The sequence below is a fragment of the Salarias fasciatus genome, chromosome 4 (genome assembly GCF_902148845.1).
Source record: "Salarias fasciatus chromosome 4, fSalaFa1.1, whole genome shotgun sequence".
Classification (NCBI taxonomy): domain Eukaryota; kingdom Metazoa; phylum Chordata; class Actinopteri; order Blenniiformes; family Blenniidae; genus Salarias; species Salarias fasciatus.
In genome coordinates, this window is record NC_043748.1 from 11,298,654 (window position 1) to 11,317,102 (window position 18,449).

The 18,449-nt window shown below is 41.3% G+C and overlaps 4 protein-coding genes across 5 annotated transcripts; 2 read left to right on the top strand and 2 right to left on the bottom strand.

The window, feature by feature from the left end:
* The first annotated feature begins 70 nt into the window (after positions 1–70).
* LOC115387753 (transmembrane protein 180-like) lies at positions 71–4,076 on the top strand. The gene is made up of 7 exons (XM_030090598.1): positions 71–456; positions 632–946; positions 1,027–1,452; positions 1,766–1,920; positions 2,009–2,092; positions 2,631–2,774; positions 2,922–4,076. Exons 1-7 carry the CDS (start codon positions 253–255, stop codon positions 3,061–3,063), a joined length of 1,470 nt encoding a protein of 489 aa, XP_029946458.1. The 5' UTR covers positions 71–252; the 3' UTR covers positions 3,064–4,076.
* A 23-nt stretch (positions 4,077–4,099) lies between these two features.
* Positions 4,100–6,706, bottom strand: LOC115387754 (immunoglobulin superfamily member 6-like). The gene is made up of 6 exons (XM_030090599.1): positions 6,131–6,706; positions 5,706–6,023; positions 5,521–5,618; positions 5,385–5,432; positions 5,045–5,155; positions 4,100–4,928 (listed from the first exon to the last, which is right to left on the bottom strand). The coding sequence occupies exons 1-6, from the start codon at positions 6,243–6,245 to the stop codon at positions 4,875–4,877; spliced, it is 744 nt and encodes a 247-aa protein (XP_029946459.1). The 5' UTR covers positions 6,246–6,706; the 3' UTR covers positions 4,100–4,874.
* Positions 6,707–8,304: 1,598 nt separating this feature from the next.
* On the top strand, positions 8,305–12,870 carry LOC115386731 (ER lumen protein-retaining receptor 2-like). The gene is made up of 5 exons (XM_030089167.1): positions 8,305–8,586; positions 10,503–10,603; positions 10,693–10,851; positions 10,944–11,196; positions 12,714–12,870. The coding sequence occupies exons 1-5, from the start codon at positions 8,496–8,498 to the stop codon at positions 12,746–12,748; spliced, it is 639 nt and encodes a 212-aa protein (XP_029945027.1). The 5' UTR covers positions 8,305–8,495; the 3' UTR covers positions 12,749–12,870.
* Positions 12,871–15,981: 3,111 nt separating this feature from the next.
* On the bottom strand, positions 15,982–18,031 carry LOC115386736 (promethin-like). 2 transcript variants are annotated; one of them, XM_030089173.1, is made up of 5 exons: positions 17,865–18,031; positions 17,544–17,636; positions 17,284–17,452; positions 17,045–17,190; positions 15,982–16,427 (listed from the first exon to the last, which is right to left on the bottom strand). In XM_030089173.1, the coding sequence occupies exons 2-5, from the start codon at positions 17,619–17,621 to the stop codon at positions 16,371–16,373; spliced, it is 450 nt and encodes a 149-aa protein (XP_029945033.1). In that variant the 5' UTR covers positions 17,622–17,636; positions 17,865–18,031; the 3' UTR covers positions 15,982–16,370. The 2 variants fall into 2 exon arrangements, with proteins under 2 accessions (XP_029945033.1, XP_029945032.1); XM_030089172.1 differs by having other exon boundaries at positions 17,544–17,633; positions 17,841–17,989.
* Between the last annotated feature and the right edge of the window lie 418 nt (positions 18,032–18,449).

Here is an 18,449-nt window from a genome sequence, read left to right on the forward strand (position 1 = left end):
AAGCCCCGCCCCGCGCTGTTGGCACGGGAGTCGAGTCAAACAGGATCTTGATGTCCATTGAAGACTTCATGTCGTTAGGTCGGGAAGTAACGCCTTCAAATGAGTTGAGTTTTCAGAAGGAGGCTGTCCATGCAGCCGTGAACGCGCATTTCCTCAACTCGCTTCACGAAGTCTGACCCCAGCTGTAAACGCGGGTCATGTGAAACAACAGCGCGGTGTGAGAAGAAGCAGTCCCTGCGGGTTGGAGCTGACATGACCGTGGAGGAGAAGCCTGCCTCAGTCTCAAGTATGAAGCTGCTCAGATACCTGGTGAACTTTGGGGTCAACCCCGCGGCGCTGGCTTATGCCATGACTACCCTGGGCTCTGCCATGATCAACAATGTTTTCAACTTCTACTATGTCAAGCTGTTCCTGAACAAGTACAAAATATCCGAGGGAGCATTCCACCAGTCACAGGTGAGATTTTTAATGATGTTTGAGAAAACCTGCTGACTGTGATTCCATTTAGTGTCTTCAAAATGTTGCTTCATTGCTGCAGACAAGTTATTTCTATGATGTGATTTTAAAGAATAACCTGTCTTCAGAATAACTCTTCATCAGCTACTCATTATTATAAATGTGGTCTCCACAGGTGGTGTACATGGTGTGGAATGCAATCAACGACCCTCTCTTTGGCTACCTGCAAGATAACTCCAGGGTGCCCTGCTGCTCCCAGCGACGCCTCTCCATCCTCTACGGCGCTCCTCTCTACTCGCTGGCGTTCCTCCTGGCCTGGTTCCCGTGGCGGGCCTATGCACCCGGTGACTGGTTGAGTGGCTTACACCTGACCGTAGCGCTGTGCGCTTTTGATGGCTTGCTGACTTTTGTGCTGCTGGCACAGTGCGCGTTGTTTGCAGAGATTTCCAGCCACCATCACAGCAGGCTAAGGCTTGTGAAATACAGTCAGGTACAGTCTCTGTCTTTATTGACCCTGCACTCAAAAGTCAAGCCTTCCAACTCATATTTACTTAATTTTACATTTCCCAGGTGGCGTCTCTGGTCGGCTCCTCCAGTGTCCTCTTCTGTGGTGTGCTTTCCAAAAACATGGAGGACTTTGTAGCTTTTCAGGCTTTCACTGTGTTGATTGCCGTTCTCAGCTGTGGCTGCATGCTCTACACAGGAATCCACAGTGAGAGCCGCTTTGATAACAAAGGATCTGACCCAGATATTCCAGGGTCCGTTTGCCAGACCCATCAGTCAGTGACTTCCTTCTCCTTGTTAAGGACGCTAACATGGCAGATCTTGACCAACAGGGACTTTCAGTTGTTTGTTATCATGAACTTCTTCCAAGTTTTCATGTTGGCTTTCTTAAATAATTTTACCATGATATTTGCTGAACACCTGATTCCACCGGACGTACTTCCATCTCTGGCCAAGAGCATCATGTACGGAGCTGGATTCCTCTGTCCGCAGGTGATGGATGCTCACACTTGATAGGTATCGCAGGTGTAGGCTGACTTGAAATACAGTACATATAAGAGATAGTTTTTATTTTAGTTTGGAAAGCTGAAACCCAAACCTCTAGTCTATTGTTCAGAATTTCTTGCATTGGGGCTGCGACGCCACTACAAGCTCTTTTTACACCACACCATTGTTTGGCTATTTTGTATCCTCAAGGTCTCGGTTTTTGTAAAACACACTGATTCCATCAAATGTCAAAGCTCCCAAAAGGATTTGACCCACATGTATTATCTGTCGCTCACCAGTGTGTTTTCTTCCTCCTTAGCTGTTAGTATTGAGCGGTCAGAGGCTGCTGCACAGTGTTGGCTACTACAAGATCATCCTCTACACCTTCTACATAGAGGCAGGAATGGCAACTGTCATGCTCGCTCTTGGTCCTCAGTACCACTATGTTCTGGCTTTTTTCCTCACCGTGACAATGTAAGATGTTTTTCATCCAAATGTTTGATTTCATGGCTTATTACACCTATTACATTGCTCCTAAACTTTCTCTCATCTCTTTCCCCAGGATTGTAATCCAAGCCGCCTTCAGTCTTTTTGGCTTGCCTTTGGCTGACATCATAGACACAGACCTACAAAAATACAAACGGAGGTAAATGAGAACAAGAGTGTAGCTCGCGGCGCAGCGGGGTTGAATTATTACACCTTTGTATTCAGCATCATGCACAGAGTATCAAAGGTAACTTTTCTTGTTAGGCAGGTTTGTTGTGCATACCGTCAAATCCAGGTTTGATTTCTTGCTTGAGTTTGCTTATTTGAATGTAACAAAGTGAAGATGAGGCTAATGGGAAGGGTTGTAGTCACTAAAGTGATTAGACCTCAATGGAAAAAAAAAACCTTCATGATAATAACTCAGATATTTACATGTTGATAATCAGACAGTTCATTTACACAAATATTCACAAATGAGGTCGTCATTCAGATTTGATAGACTGCCGGGTTCACATGATTATGTTCAAACTTTTGCTAAAGGATAACCGTTAAAGATCACAATTCTGGTCCCTTTGTCTAATGTATAAAAACACCTATAAGAATATTTGTCATGCAAACTTTATTGTTTCTGAATCTGTTGAATGCATTGATATCTGGTCCTAATAGCTTATTCCCTTCTTTATTTCCCTCCAACACAGCTCCCCTCTGTCCTCCATGGTGTTTGGAACCAATGCTCTGTTTACCAAGCCAGCTCAGTCCCTGGCGCCGATGATCGTGCTCACCATCCTCAACCAGTTTGGATATGAGCAGCTGAAGGATGCTGCCAGAGATTCAGATCCAAGGTACCTGCCGTTTCCAGTGTCCCAATCATCACTTAAAGTTGAGAACTGTGTCTGAAGACAGACTGACTAATCAGAGGATTATACTGTTATAAATGAATTGCGACAAAGGGAAAACTACCCGTGTTCTCTGTCTGTTCTTGTTTGTAGAGCCTTGGAGAGCCTCCACAGCGTCATGTTCTACCTGGTGTGTCTTGTGCCGATGTGCGTCGCTGCATTGCAGGCCCTGGCTTGGAGGCCTTTTTCCATCCGTGACAGCCACACAGTGGAAACAAAATACATCGACGGGTAACATCCTTTCAGCGGACGCTGCGTCGGATGTCTCCAGGTAGAATTTTGTGAAATGATTTGAGAGCCACGCTGGGAATGTAGTGTGCATTTTTATGAATGCACTGAAAGTTGAACGCAGTAAATCATCCTGATGTGATGGATGACTTCTTGGATTAAGCGGGTAGAAGTGAGAGTGAGAGGAAACGGCTTCACTGGCTCTGTGACAGTTGAGTGACTAAGTGCAATTTTCTTTCTTCTTGAAAAGGAGATTTACAAATTTCATCACCATTCCTTTGATCGACACCTCAGTAGATTTCAAACTCCTTATCTGCAGAGAACACTCCTTATCCTGCACCCATACTGTGATTCTCCTCTCACAGTTAATGCATTAATGGACCAAACATACCTGGATCAAAGATACTTGATATCTGTCTCAGCATCACTCCTGCTAATGAAAGTCATTACTGGGAGTATTCTCTGCTCTTGAAAGGCAGTAACAATATGTTTACTTCATGTTATAAACTGGAGAGTTGCTTCATAATTGGAAGAAATCTGTTGAGAAATTAGAATTCTGAAACTGATGAATGAAGCAATAATGCTTCAATTCATACCATTAAGTGATATCATCTCTCCTCACTTTATACCCTCACTCTGCCTTCAAGACAGATTTGAATGTTTAAATGTTTTAAAGTGTAAAAAAGAGGAAATTAAAACATGCCTTAGGTTTTCTAAAAAGCCTCACGCATAGATGATTCAGCTTTCTTATTTATCAAGCAAATCACAGGCTCTCTGCTGTGTTTCTAAAGAAGCAGAAGAAAAACCTGAAGATAATCATCTGGTACATGGACGGTGCTGTACGATTTGTAAATTAAAAACATGAAGTATGAAATGCTTCTAATCAAACACAGTCTTGATTTTGGGGTTTACAGAGGTGAGAGTAATGACTGAGGCAGAATGAAATGGACACATTCACAAAGGGTTCAGACTAATGATTTAATGGGTTGTTTCTGTGTGCCAGAATATGAAACTGTTGATTTCTGCCTTCATTTTGATGCTTCATGGAAGCACAAAAACTACTTTTTATTACAAGCTGTTTTTAATAAATAAGCTCTTTCTGCAGTGTTTGGTATACTGTGAAAGTTTTTACTGTAAATTTTTGAACATTTCTGATTAAAAGTGTGTTTACGTCATGCAGTTTTTTTTCTTCTGTTATTTAAACTATTTTATCACAGTTTTCTGTCTACACATCCCTGGTTGGTAACCACACAAGTTGGAAATATCAAAGTGACAAGTATAAATGCTCAGATATCATCAGCCCAGCAGGTCAGGAGGTCGTTTCTAAACAGGTTTATGCACAGTTGTTCTATGAGAAAAGCTAAGAACAGAGGAAAAAAGGAAAATTCTGCTTTCTGCTTTATGAAATTCGCATATCCTTTCATCGCACAGCTTGTAATCCATACTCTGTCGGAAGAAGTCCTAAGAAATCCTGACATGAAACATCAGGAATTTTCAGGCTTAAGAAAATGAAAATTACAGGAGCTGTGATCAAGACAACATATCAAAGTACAAATGTCTCCAGGATCTCCTCCTCATGGGTCCACTGACGATCTGGAACATGGAGGGACGTGACTCAGCTCTGCGATTCTAGCAGTAAATGTCTTGTTTGATGAAAGAAGGTGAGCAAACACTCGACTGGCTCGCCTTCTTTCTAGTCCAGCTCGTCTCCACAGACGCATCACAACGTCCGCAGTGGGATGTTTCACGGCGTGGAAATTTCCCCTCCGTCAGGACGACAGCAGCCTGAATCTGACGCTCAATATCCTTCGATGACTCTCAGATATTTTGATATATTTCCTCCCCGGAGCCGTCCAGCTCGTTGGGTGCTGCCTGTAATGACATTAAAATGTGAAAAAAGGGTGAATTTGAATACTTTCAGACAGGTAGTGAGCATTTCACAAGCATGCGTTGTCAAAATTAAACCTCTAACATGTTGCAACATTTACCTCAGCTTGAAATTCGTCCCCACTCGCCGCTGCTTTGGTTTTCTGCAGGTTCCCTCTTCTGTACATTTCTTGCAGCACATCACGGAACTGTGTCTTTTTGCTGGATTTTTTCTGTTTGGGGGAAGTCAGTGTTGTAAGGTGAGGCTTTGTTACTCTCAAGAAAAGTTAAGAGGTCCGATTGCTTCAGTCAGTTGTGGCGTTTCAACAGTTTCCTGGCTGCTAATCTATAGAAGACATAGTTTCACTTCCCCTTTTTGAATCTGGGCTATTCCCCTTTTAGAGAACAGTGAACTCATCAAGCAGAAATTAAAATAGAAAAGACGAGACGTGTTTCTCCAACCTTCTGGGATTTTTCTGTCTTTCTGCATTCTTTTGTGCCGCAGCCATACTAGAAATGACAGAGAATAAATTAGAAATCAATCGCACCAAAACATAACTTTTAAATAAAATACGCTCGGTGTGTTTGTGTGAATTACCTTCTTTATAATAAGTGTCAGTACTGCCAAGCTGTAGAGTGCCAAGAGGGCAAATAGTAGCAACAGAAGAATGTATCTCACCATTGTTGCAGATTTATCTGAAAACAAAAGAAGAGTTGGCCTGATTCATCTCAAACATCTGTATTTGTTTTCGGAGAATCTTCCCTCCCTCTGTTCATCCTTACCGCTCACTATCAGCGTTTCCCCAGGTCCAACATGGTGTTCACAGCATCCTGGTCCTCCGCTTGAAAACGCTGCACAGTGGTAGATCCCGCTGTCGTTGCCATGAAGTGACTTTATGTGTAGAGCAGCTCCTTTCAGGCTGTACTTGTCATTCGGGAGGCTGAGACGGAGGTGTGTGTTTTCCTTGAAAACGAACCACTCGTATTGCGTTTTTTGGGCTCGACAGTGTACCGTGCACTGGAGGTCAACACTCGCTCCTATTTTCTTCCAGATCTCCCGGTTTGGCTGGTGTATGCATTCACCTTTTTTACTCGCGCAATCTGAACAGAAAAGGTTCAGCAGTTTAAACATTTTGCCAGATATTTTTTTGTTGAGTAAACAACTTTTCCTTCAGAAAACATCAGAAAGAGCATGAAAAGCGTCTTACCTGTTACACGCAGGTGGGTGAGCAGGAGAGAAAGCCAAAGCAGGCGCCCCATGTCTACAGCCGGCCTGAATGTTTGAGAATGATCTAATGACTGTATGATGTGATCTGACAACATGGGAAGTGGACTCACACAACTTCCTCAACACTTTGTTCCGACGTGTTTTCCTGTATTGAGCTGCTGAGTGGGGGCATTTATGTAAACTGGAGATATTGAAGTGTTTCCAGGAATAACGCATGATCAAACAGTGGAACATGTGACTTGTTTTTAAGGATTAGACTCAAGCAGATGAAGTAATGATTTCTTGTCACTGCTGTTGACGCATTTCTGTCCAGTGTGTTCAATATGTCTGAGGTCTGAAGATGTTATATAAGTGTAAAGACACTTTTGCAATGAGGCAATGCAAGAAAGATGATGGCGTGATGACTTCAGGCTTTTAAACGGGTGCAGGGAAAACTCAACGGGATGAACAGGATCACAGGAAAAGAGAAAATTAGGTGAGTTTTCTGGTTGGGTTTGAAAACAAAATGCATAACTGATAGATGTACATTTGTAACGATCACCTGAACCTGTTGTGGTTTCTGGTTTACCGAGTCTCACTCATTTCTTAACATGCAAATGTTCTGCATTTATTGTAAATGGTTTGTCTCTTCATCCATTTGCAGAACTAAAGGAGTAGTTTTCTGTCTCATGATGGTAATTCTGATTTGCATTTTAATGTTATTGCAGCATTTACTTGACATACTGTGTCATCGTGAGGCAGTTCAGACACACTGGGTTTTTTTTTTACTGTGTCATTTGTTGTTTATTACTTCTTTGCATCTTTGTTGGCATCCTTTTTTCCATTTCACAAGTTTGTTTTAGTCTTGTTTAATCTTTCGATTGTTTTACATCTATTTTTCAAAGTGTTGACCTGCTCCTAATGTTGGGTTGCTCGGCTTGTGTCTTTTTATTTCACTTCTTTTCTCTTGACTTTTCCCATTGTGCTAAGTTTGCATGTCATTGTGGCTCTTTTTGAGGCATTATAGTGATTTTGCAGCATCTGCTTGTAGCTGATTGTAGCACTTATGGGCCTTTAGCATACTCAGGGGTCATTCAGGGTTGGTCGCATTTTGGCCATTTCTCATCTGTTTGATGCTGCTGCAGTTTTGTCGTCCCTTTTTGTGCCTTGCTTTGGTACCTTTATGTGTGAAGCACAAATATCAGTTAGAGATCATTTGTTTCACATTTTCATCATTTTATGTCTCATTTTAGTAGTTTTGCATTTCTGTTTCAGACTCTGCAAGTATGACTCTCTTCCTCCTCACAAAATGTAAAACAAACCTTTTGGAGGGGGGTCCTTCAGCCTCCCTGCAGGAACAGACTGCCTGAGTGTGAAGGCAGCCAGGAGTATAGGAGACCTTGATGACTTTGAAAAGTCTGAAAATTAAAAAGCAAATGTGATTTTTTTTAAAAAAGCAAATTACTACAATGAACAGGAGTTTCTAATTTATTCGCTTGGGTCAACTTTAGCATCAATGCCAAAGAAATGTTGAGAGCTGTGGAGACTGCAGTTTTACAAGCAACAGTTTTTAGTATGTTCAGACTTTAAAAGAAAAAAAACATATATATATATATATATATATATATATATATATATATATATATATATATATATATATATATATATATATTTGTCTGTTCTGACAATGAGTTACAACCTGAGAATTATAACATTTTACTTATTCTTTTTCAAATATTTCATTTGCTCAGGTTTGGGGAAAATATAGAACGTGAATATTTTCATAATGTAATGGATAAAAGAAACATTTTGATTATTGTTTATACACTATTGACTTCTCAGCCTGTTCCAAGATGAAACTGTGCTGTATGTGGCCCCTTGTTTCAACCTGATATGACCCCTTCTCGCTTTTAAAAGAACCCATAAAATATTATTTTCGTCTCATCTTTTAATCAGTGATTCATTAGTTTCTTTAAATAGTCATTTCATTTGTACTTGGTCTTTTGTATTTTCATTTTCTCATCATTCCATCCATCTTCCGTCCTGCTCTGTCCTCTGGACTCTGGTGGTTCTGCTCTCCTTTCCCTCCCTCTCCGCTCCCGCTGTGGGCGGGACATCACGTGCTGTCAGTCACAGCTGTAGTCCAATCAGAGCTCGTGCCTGGGCTTTCTCCCGCCCCCTTCCACGTCGACCTGCACTCTCGCCATATTTTCAACCCTGTGGATCTCGCAGCCCGGTGCCCAAACTAAACTTTCGCAGGAGAAACCTTCAGTCGGGACCGAATAAAGTGCGTGCAGGCAGTTCAGCAGTGAAGAGGGAGACCTGCATCAGCTTCTCATCCGTGCGTCTCGTCTCATCCCGCGACGATGAACATCTTCAGACTGTCAGGAGATCTCTCCCATCTTGCTGCTATCATCATCCTGCTGCTCAAAATATGGAAAAGCAGGTCGTGTGCAGGTAAATACTGCTCTGAGTTGCGAATTATTCGTTTCACTTTCAACCTTTGCGTTTCGTTTTGAATGTTTGCGTCAGTTTTCAGTAAACCACAGGCTACCCAGCAACACATGCTAACACTCATTCATTTAGGCTAAAGCGACGAGCCAGCGGCGGATAGCAACCGCAAACTGCTATTTGCGCATCAGTCGTTTAAAACCGCAACATATTGACCTTTATTACTGGATATTTGTTGTTAAGTGCAGATTTTAGAGGGGACGCCGTTCATGAGTAGCCTAGCTTTGGTTGTGTTTGCGGGTTGTTCATGTCAGGTCCCCGTTAGCTGTGGCTTTAACGTGTGTGGGTCGGTACCGCGAAGAGGAAGATTAAGATACATAGGGAAACATTTCCAGTCTTATAACTATGTGTATTTTTTATCTTTTGCCACGTTGGCTCGTCTTTGACTCTCTGCTGGTTTGAGTTTTTCGGGTTCGATTTGTGTGGTCTGTCTTCTGACGTGGCGTTCTAGAGGGCGCTACGGAAGTAGCTAACATGCTAATAATAGGTTGTTTTCTGTGATTTCACAATCAGACCCGCTTGTAGTAAACAAACTACATCAGCTGTGGAGACAGTAGATCACTGCGGTCTCCACAACTTCAGGTTATAAAGTGTGGCAGCTGGGTTTACAGCTGCAGGGTTGAGTGTGAGGTCAAAGTTGAATGGTTGTGTTCATTTTTTGGGCGAAACTACTTCATAGATCAGGTTCCATAAAACCCTAGTTGTTTTCTAGTGATAAACATTAGTTTTTATATTATTGTTCATGCTCATGTCTGTCCAAAATAGCTGTCCTTAATGGATCCAAGAAGACACATCAGCCCTCACTGGGATAAGTCAGCACAGCAGCATTAATTGGCACCTTCATCAGGACCAACCCTCAATTTGGGTTTGTAAAACTTGATGTGCTGCTGCAGACATTGCCACATCCATCTTAAATATGACGAATCCTTCATACTCACTCAGACGTTGCATTATCACTCACGAACTGCCCTCTTCTTTTTGATCTTGCGTGACAGTTTCTCTGTCAGAGCTGACCGTACTCCAGCTGAAACAGATCTAATGCCTCCTCCACAATAATATCCTCTGGAAGAGAGGCTGAAGGGTCAAAGGACCCCCGATTAGAAGATCCTGTCAGCACACTTCATTCCTCTTGTCTGTCACATGCTTGCTGTTTTTATCCTCCACAGCTCCACCCTGGCCCCTCTCTGGGGCTGAGCGGTGGGTGGAGTTTCTAGGGTGCAAATATACTTTACTTATAAGTTATTTCAAATAATTCAATACTTCTTTTAGTCAGTTTGTGTTTATATATGCATATGACAATAAATGTGTCTTGAAATCTTTGTTCAACATGCTCTGCATGAGTTTGGTGTTGGAGAGATTTTGGTGCTGTGAGGCCTCTGAGCTGCCCACCGCACACAACTTTCAGATTTATTTACGTCAAAACCACAAAAATAGTTTCTCATTTTCTCTAATTATTTTGTTTGTGACTGTTCCAGGAGTGAAAACAATGTGGTCTGGTCAAAGTGTGCATGCACACGAATCCTGTGGATGATGTTTGAAATACAACTTATCTACTCAGCTAAATTTTTATTGATAAAGCACTTTAAAAAAACCACCATTGCTCCAAAAATGTTGAACATAAATAGACAAGAAACCCTAAAAACAAATCTAAACATGTTTTAAGTTGAACACTGTGTATGCATCTTCAATATTTACAGAAATAAAATGCTTCTGAGGAGCAGAAACTGTTGCAGTCACCTCATTTCCAGTAGATGTCACTGTTTATTTGAGAAAGAACCAGGGTTTCTATTTTAAACCAGACTCCTCAGACCTTGATGGAATTATTTCTAAGCTGTACATCTTTTATTTTTTTTCTCTAAAAGGTATCTCTGGAAAGAGCCAAATTCTATTTGCTCTCGTCTTCACCACACGCTACCTGGACCTGCTCACCTCCTTCATCTCCCTGTATAACACATGCATGAAGGTAAGACGCCTGTCACCCCTCAGCCCTCACTAACGGCCCATCATACTCGACTCCCCTCCGCTGACGAGCCTCCCTGTGTCATCCGCCAGGTGATCTACATTGGCTGTGCGTACTCCACCGTCTACCTGATCTACGTGAAGTTCAGGGCCACCTACGACGGAAACCACGACAGCTTCAGGGTGGAGTTCCTGGTTGTTCCTGTTGGAGGGCTTTCTGTCCTCATCAACCATGACTTCTCCGTCTTAGAGGTGAGTTCAGCCCGCTGCGTTGCGATCAAATGCAAGACTTTGACTCTACAGGATCTCTTTGCGAACGTAAACATGCGTTTCACTGTCCGCAGATCCTCTGGACGTTCTCCATCTACCTGGAGTCGGTGGCCATCCTCCCACAGCTCTTCATGATCAGCAAGACGGGCGAGGCCGAGACCATCACGACCCACTACCTGTTCTGCTTGGGCCTGTACCGGGCCCTGTATCTCTTCAACTGGATCTGGCGCTTCTACTTCGAGGGCTTCTTCGACATGATCGCCATCGTGGCCGGCGTGGTTCAGACTGTCCTCTACTGCGACTTCTTCTACCTTTATGTCACCAAAGGTGGGTTTTCATTCATTACGGAAAGAAATAGTTGTCAAATGATCCTGTTTGCACCAAATTAGATAAAACCAAAAATAGTCGAGACTTGATGTTCTTTATGTAAACTTGAAATGTGCTTTGGACACATTTCAGATTTAACCATGCTTGACGCTCATTCAGCTGTGAATTTTGGCTTTTTAGCATCGGGAAAGCGTTGAATCAGAATTTTTTGAGGTGCCTCTTTTTTCCGCACTCACATGTCCGTGTGACGTCAACACATCAGCAAGCCAACGGTTGATGTAATCTTTCATTCATACCACACCGGCCCTGCAGCCATCTCCTCCTAATTGAATTTAGATGGGAGGGATAGGGCAGCCGCGAACCGCTTTATTTGGCGTCTCTCCCCAAAAACGACTCTTTAAAGTTCAGCCTCGGCTAATGTGAGGTTTCAGCATTACAAATTTTCTGAATGAAGTGGGTTATTACAAAGTTGCGCTTGGCGGAAAAAAAATCCCTCATTAATTTATTGTTCTTTCCCTGAAAATACGTCGATGCACAATCCCAGGAAAAGCATAAAAGAATTCTTGTAACCTTGAAGATGGAGAGCAGTTCGTTTCAGTGACGTTCAGATCAGCTGAACCTTCGGCCTGTGTAAAACTAAATCCAGTCACATTTGAAAGAGGCTCCCTGAGGGCATTTGTCTTCACTAGTGACACACTCCTTAATCGATTACAGTGATTCCAAAACGGCGGCAGTTCATATCAGTGCTGCATTTGTTAAGAGAATTAATTGTATCTGCCTCAATTTACAGGTACCTACAGTGTTGTCTTTTTTTTTTTTTTTTTTTTTTTTTTTTGAACGCAACAGTTTAAGTTTAGTGTGGTTTCTTTTGCTCATGAGATTTTGTTTCCTTTTGAATTATTTTTTCCAGTTCCGTTTATCTTCCACGGTAGCAAACTGCAGCGCTGCTCTTCAGGATTTTGGAAAGATTAGACACTTTGTTCCATTTCTGAATTCAGAAAAGGCATGTCAAATGAATTGAAAATGGACATAATTAGCGTGAGAGAGAGCGAGAGTGAAAAGGGAGTGGACGTGAGAAACATGTCGTTAGTATCTGTTAAAACGGGACCGTTTAAAACAGGGGTGGGGAACCCTGGTCCTGGAGGGCCGCAAACCTGCATGTTTTCCATGTCTCCCTGCTTCAACACACCTGAATCGAATCAAGGTTCATGGCCAAGTCCAGCAGAAAGCCAGATAACGAGCCTCATTGCAATCAGCTGTGTTGAAGCAGGGAGACATGGAAAACATGCAGGTTTGCGGCCCTCCAGGACCAGGGTTCCCCACCCCTGGTTTAAAAGAACAAGGGCTCTCAGTCTTGTATCTCCTTTTGACAAACGTTATCATGTTACTTATAAACAGAAGAGTAACTTTTGATCGTTGCCGGACTCGCTCAGTGTTTAACAGTTGAAGTGAAGCATAGAGTCATGAGCCGGATTTGCACCTGATGACTGTCTGAACCTCTTCCGCCGCCCCCACAGTGTTGAAAGGCAAGAAGCTGAGCCTGCCAGCGTAGAGAGCCCGTCGGAGGAGAGGACGACTCCCAGCAGACTCAGGGGGTGTGGAGATGACGCCGTGGAATCTCATGACCTATAGCAAAAAGGACGCCTGAGACAGAGAGCCAACTATCAGCGGGGGGAAAAAAAACACTAGTCTTCTTGATGATTACTGATGGAACTGGTAAATGCCAACAGACACCAGAGCTGAGCAGAGATCTTCCCAGATCAACCATTGGATTTCTGTGTTCAGCGTCTTGCCTTAAGCTTCTTTTCATTGCTGTTCAAATAGGAGAAAAGGCTTCTTTTTTTTTCTACATGCAAGGTGTATACGCTTCTTCTTTTTAATTTCCTTTTTTTTTTTTTTTTTTGTTTTGTTTTATACTGTCCCAAATGGGGTCTTGACATGTACCTTGTTCGACTCGGTAATGAAATGCACAAGATGTACAGTCTGATGGAGTGGAAAAACAAACAAACGGAGAAATGTATCGGAGTGCCTGATGAAGATTATGTCCAGTTTCTCACAGTGTTTTTTACGTTAGCGGTTTGTTTTGATGTGGTAACTGTACGCACACACTGTAACACGTGTACCCTTTCTGATAATCATTGAAAGTGGCCAACGTAAAGGGTTTCACGGCAGGCATGCCCATCGTTTTGTACAAATATTGCTCAGCATTTTAACAGTTTAGTCACAAAATCCGGACTTTTTCTAAGAAGAAGAGATTTATAGGTTGAGTTTAGGTTAAAGGTTTAACCAGTGTAATAATCGACTTTAAATGCCAGCAATCTTAATGCCATAGGTCTGAGTATTTTCTGATTTGGAATTCAAATTAGGATGTTTACTGTTTTGTTTTTTTGTTTTTTTGTTTTTTTGCTCACCATATAGAGAAAATCCTCCAGTTGTTCCACAGCTTTAATATACATTTCCAGTCTTAAAACGATGCTGCATTACTCTTTGGACGGAGACAGAGCACAAACTTATTCCCAGATTTTTTTGCATCCCGTGTAATAAACTCCGGTGTGGCGATGAATCGAGGCCGAACTCGTCGAAGTGTGGACGAAGCAATACTGAACGGGTGAATAAAGACATTTGTCGCCGGGATGAGGACGTGCTGGACGGATCGGGCTGGAGGTTCGAACCTGGCATGTTGCAGTGTGAGCAGATGACCACGTTTGATGTTGCGTCGCCCGATAATGGAGCAGGAGTGAGTTCGCTGGGTGTGGTTTTTTTTAAAAATTACTTTTAAAAGCCTCCTGTCAGCTTCTCCAAAAGTCATTCCTAAAAATTATTTCAATTTTGTTTATGTCTCTTTCAGTCCTTTTTTTTTTTTTGCATGATATCACCTCCATTAAAAATTTTATGAGAATTGCTCTGAAGTGTTGTGGTTTCATTATCAAAATTGTCCATTTATGAATAATTACATCACCTTCAAAGATAAACAAAAAGACAAACAAAAAGAAGCTCTTTCCCTCCACATCAGATATTCTTTGTTTTTCTTTCATTGAAAAGGTGTCAGATGATTCATTCTGTGGTGTTTCCTAACACTGCATCTCAGAGAAATGGATACAGTGCTTTCAGTTTGCAGCTGGGGGTCAGATTAAGTGTAAATGTCCATGTCAGGTACTTCACTTGAGCGCTGCATTTGTTTTTGTTTGCTTTACTCACATTTAAAGAAAAATTAAGTTTTCACTTCTTAGTAAAATTTTATTTCGTACAGGTAGTGATTTGGTTACAATAAGAGAATCAAAGCATAAATATTTGTAACTGTTTAAGTTACATTAGGACTCCGTATTTTCAAGATATGATTAAAAAAAATCACACTTCATGCAAAATTCAATCCAATTTTTTTTAAATTTCTTTTCAGGACAGTTAAGTTTCTGATTCAAAAACTAATCAGACTTCAAATTTAATCATAATCTGTCATGTCTTCGTAATGGTTAAGTTGTATTCATGGTGAGGAATAAAGTTTTACAGTAAGTTGCACTGATGCTGAGAACGTGTGTGTGTATGTAGAAATTTAGATACAAATTAGTATGTGTGACACACCAAAGAGTATATATATATATATATATATATATATATATATATATATATATATATATATGTATATATATATATATATATAAAGAAAGTTAATTTATACTTTTATATTTAAGCATAATTCAGATCAGTGGCCTCTTTAGGCCTATTTCAGGGGGTCTGAAGCCCCATAATAAAGGCTACATATTCAATATAAAGTGGCCACATTATGAGTTTAAATGAATAATCATATAACCGTTCGTTATTCAGTAAAATATGATCGGAAATCATATTTTCTGTGGTGTAGAAATGAACTTAACTAAATTAAATTTGAGTAATGTCAAGATGATTGTGAAGTTGTGTTGAAGCTACATTTTCACTTCAGTGCATTCAGAATTTACAGCTTTCAGAACATGACCAGTGTTTTAATGTAGATGTTATATTCTAGTCAGGCAGGTCAGAGGTCAGCTCACATGTTCTAGTGGGGTCCTGGAGTTACAGGAAGCAAAGGCATTAACCAGGTAGAGTGAGCAGTGACATGTTCAGTGCAGCACCTGTTAATAAAGTTCATAGTTCTGAAGCTTCATACCAGCATCAAGTTATGTGCGATGTGAGTAATGATCACATATTTATGTGACATGTAACAATCATTAATTTATTAAAACAAAAAAACAAAAAAAAAGAGGTGTGCCCCTAAGCTCTGGCTGGTGGACTCCTTGGGGTCCATGGACCCAAGTTTAAGGTCTGATGCTGTTAAACATACTGTTAGCGTCCAAGCCTGTATTTGTTGTTGTACTGTTTTAAGAAAAAACAAATTAAAATAATAATGAATCATTTATTGATCTTTCTTTGCAGTTTGTGGAGTTTTGTGCTACATTTGCTCATATCCTGAACATCTCCTGGGGGTGAAGCCCCCCGTCCCCAAAACCTGGTAACGCGCCTGTTTCTGAACTTGTGCTCAAGCAAGAAAGTGAGCAACTCAGCATATGTGACAATGAATACCCGAACAAACCAATAAAACTGAAAAAATAAGTAACAATACCGTCCAAGTCCAAATCTTTGATCAGTTGACCTCTTGATCACGTTACATTTAATTTCCACATTCATTCAAACTAGTTACCGGATTACCAGAAGAGCCATTTGGGCACTATTAACCACCGGGAAAGTTCTCGTCAGTCTTTGGAAATGAGAGCAGAAACAAGGTTTTCGTTCTGATAAGCGTTTATTCAGAGCTTTATGTTTTATACACGCATGAACAAGACTGCGCTCTTTGCAACAGCAAATATAAACGGCGCACAACAACTGTGTAAAGAGCTCAATAAAATAAATAGCTGCAAACAAATGTAACACGTAAAGGCATTTTCGTACTGAAGCACCATTTAAAGGCGCTGAGGGTTTCCATTTCAAGCTTTGTTAATTCTGACATTTTTTTTGTGTGCAAATTAGACTAAAATCAGCTCATGAAGCAGATGAAAGATGAGTTCTTTCAGACTACAAACTACATGGAGACGACAAGATAAAACTCCGGATGTAACAGTAACCACCAGTGTGCTTCCAAAATTAATTTAAACACCAGATTCCAGATTTTAGCATTCAGAGTGTCGCATGACGAGAGAAGAGAACTACTGTGTTTCTGCTGACGTGTCATCGCCGCCGTCCTTCTCCTCGCTTTGACTTCTCTGGAAGAGGAAAAACATGATTAACAAATATTTATGTCAAAATTAATCTCATATAAAACACAAGACAGATGCATCTAAAGTCAAACAGTTTTAGACTTATTGCACATTGATGGAATTATTTCAAACACTTCATGCAAGCTGACATAGAAAATCACAAAATACGTCTTTTAAATGTTAGAATATTTAAAAAGATCTCATTTTTTCTGTAATTTCACCTGTATGCCATATGTCACAATGAAAACATTTAATTGATGTTATTGATTTATAAAAAAACTGACAAAGTGACTTTTTCAATGTTTTATTTTTTTTAGATCACCTGTGTGTGTTTCTGAATAGTCTAATTTCACTGATGATAAATTAAATGATCATGCTATCTTTTTAAAGACATGAATCATAAGCCTGGTCTTGTAACATACTGTACATGATCTGTTACTCATTTGTGCATATTTTGCTCCTGATGTGTATACAAGCTAAAATATAAAGGCTGCAGGTGGTGTGACGAGAACATTTCTTGTCTTATATTACAAAAAGTTAATGTCCTGTTAAAATGGGAAAGTTATTGGAAATATTTGTGAGGAAAACCTCTCCAGACCACATGTGTTCGTAACAGCCTTTACCTCGGCCTGCCTTGTGTTATAGCAGCTCAGGAGGCTGGAGCTGGTGGTGTAGACTACATTAATGAAGACTGCAACCACGACGGAGAAGACGCCGATGCCGGACAGCACACACAGCAGGGTCACCCCGCCGACAAACAACAAGAACGCTGAAAGACACACACACAAGACACGCACAAACGTTAGTCACAGCAAAAAAGGCTAGAAGAAAAGTCTTGTGGATTTCACTGTGATGGACCAACCCTCAAAGAAGACGAAGCCTACAGCTGCCATGATGAGAGTCACAAGTGCAAAACTGAGGAAGAGTCCAAAAGGCAGAGCAGCCATGGCGCTGAAGAGCATCACTGAGAGAGCCACGAAGGGGTGGCTGCTGAGGTACTGCCCGATTCTGGAATTCATCACCTGAGCCACCTGGAGACGGGAGAAGGACACAGTGAGGATGAGGAGGAGGAAGAAGTGAAGAGATGCTCCACACCGGTGTAGAGGTGAGGTTCGGGGTTACTTTGGGATCCTCCTGGAGGCGATTCAGCAGGGCCGTCCATCTCCCGTACAGCTGCTGGACTCTGCTGCTGCTCTGCATCTTTTCACACAACTGGACAGATGGAGAAATCACAGCAAGGGTCAGCCCTGACCCCTGACCCAAAGTCAACAAGACCGGTGAAGTCTCAGTACAAACACTCTCTAAAGTTACTCCAACAGCTTCTGTTTTAAAAATACAAAAACCAGACACAGTTTCAGTGACTTAAACAAATGACAAACTGAGAGCTCACAGCTGAACTGCTGAACTCTTTAATCTCACCTTTGTGAATCCCTTCCTGAGCAAAGGAGTCCTGAGTGAAGAGATCCTTGAGGTCCTCAGCAAACTTCAGCACGTAGCATTTGAAACTGTATCGTGTTGTTGCCACACATACTTATCCAGCACTGACACAACACACCCTTCTTTTTGAAAACACACCTCTTCCCTTCGCTTCTTTCTCCTCCTTCCTCTTCTGGATTCCAGGCAGACACAGAAACAAAGGCCTCTGAGCGTCACTGCTGCCATCTACTGTTCAGCCAGCATATTACAGCTGGAGCCTGCAGCAGCAGTCAACCCGCTTTATGATGTTTAGAACTAACTGGGAGAAAGACAGGCACTGGTTTCATGATAACTGCGCTGCACAGAAAGAATGTCTACATCTTTATTATTTAGACCAAAAGTTTTACCAAAGTTTTATAACGTTTAAACTTGTTCTTGGCTTTTAGTGAAGATTGATTTCTATTAAGTAATGTTTGATTGTTGTTTTGTCCTTTGTAATAACAAAACTATATTTTATTTGTAAAGCATTTTCCATTCACGTAAAATCTCAAAGTACAATTTAAATGGTGAGGAGGGGATGAAAACAACACCCCGACCACCACCACCACCAAC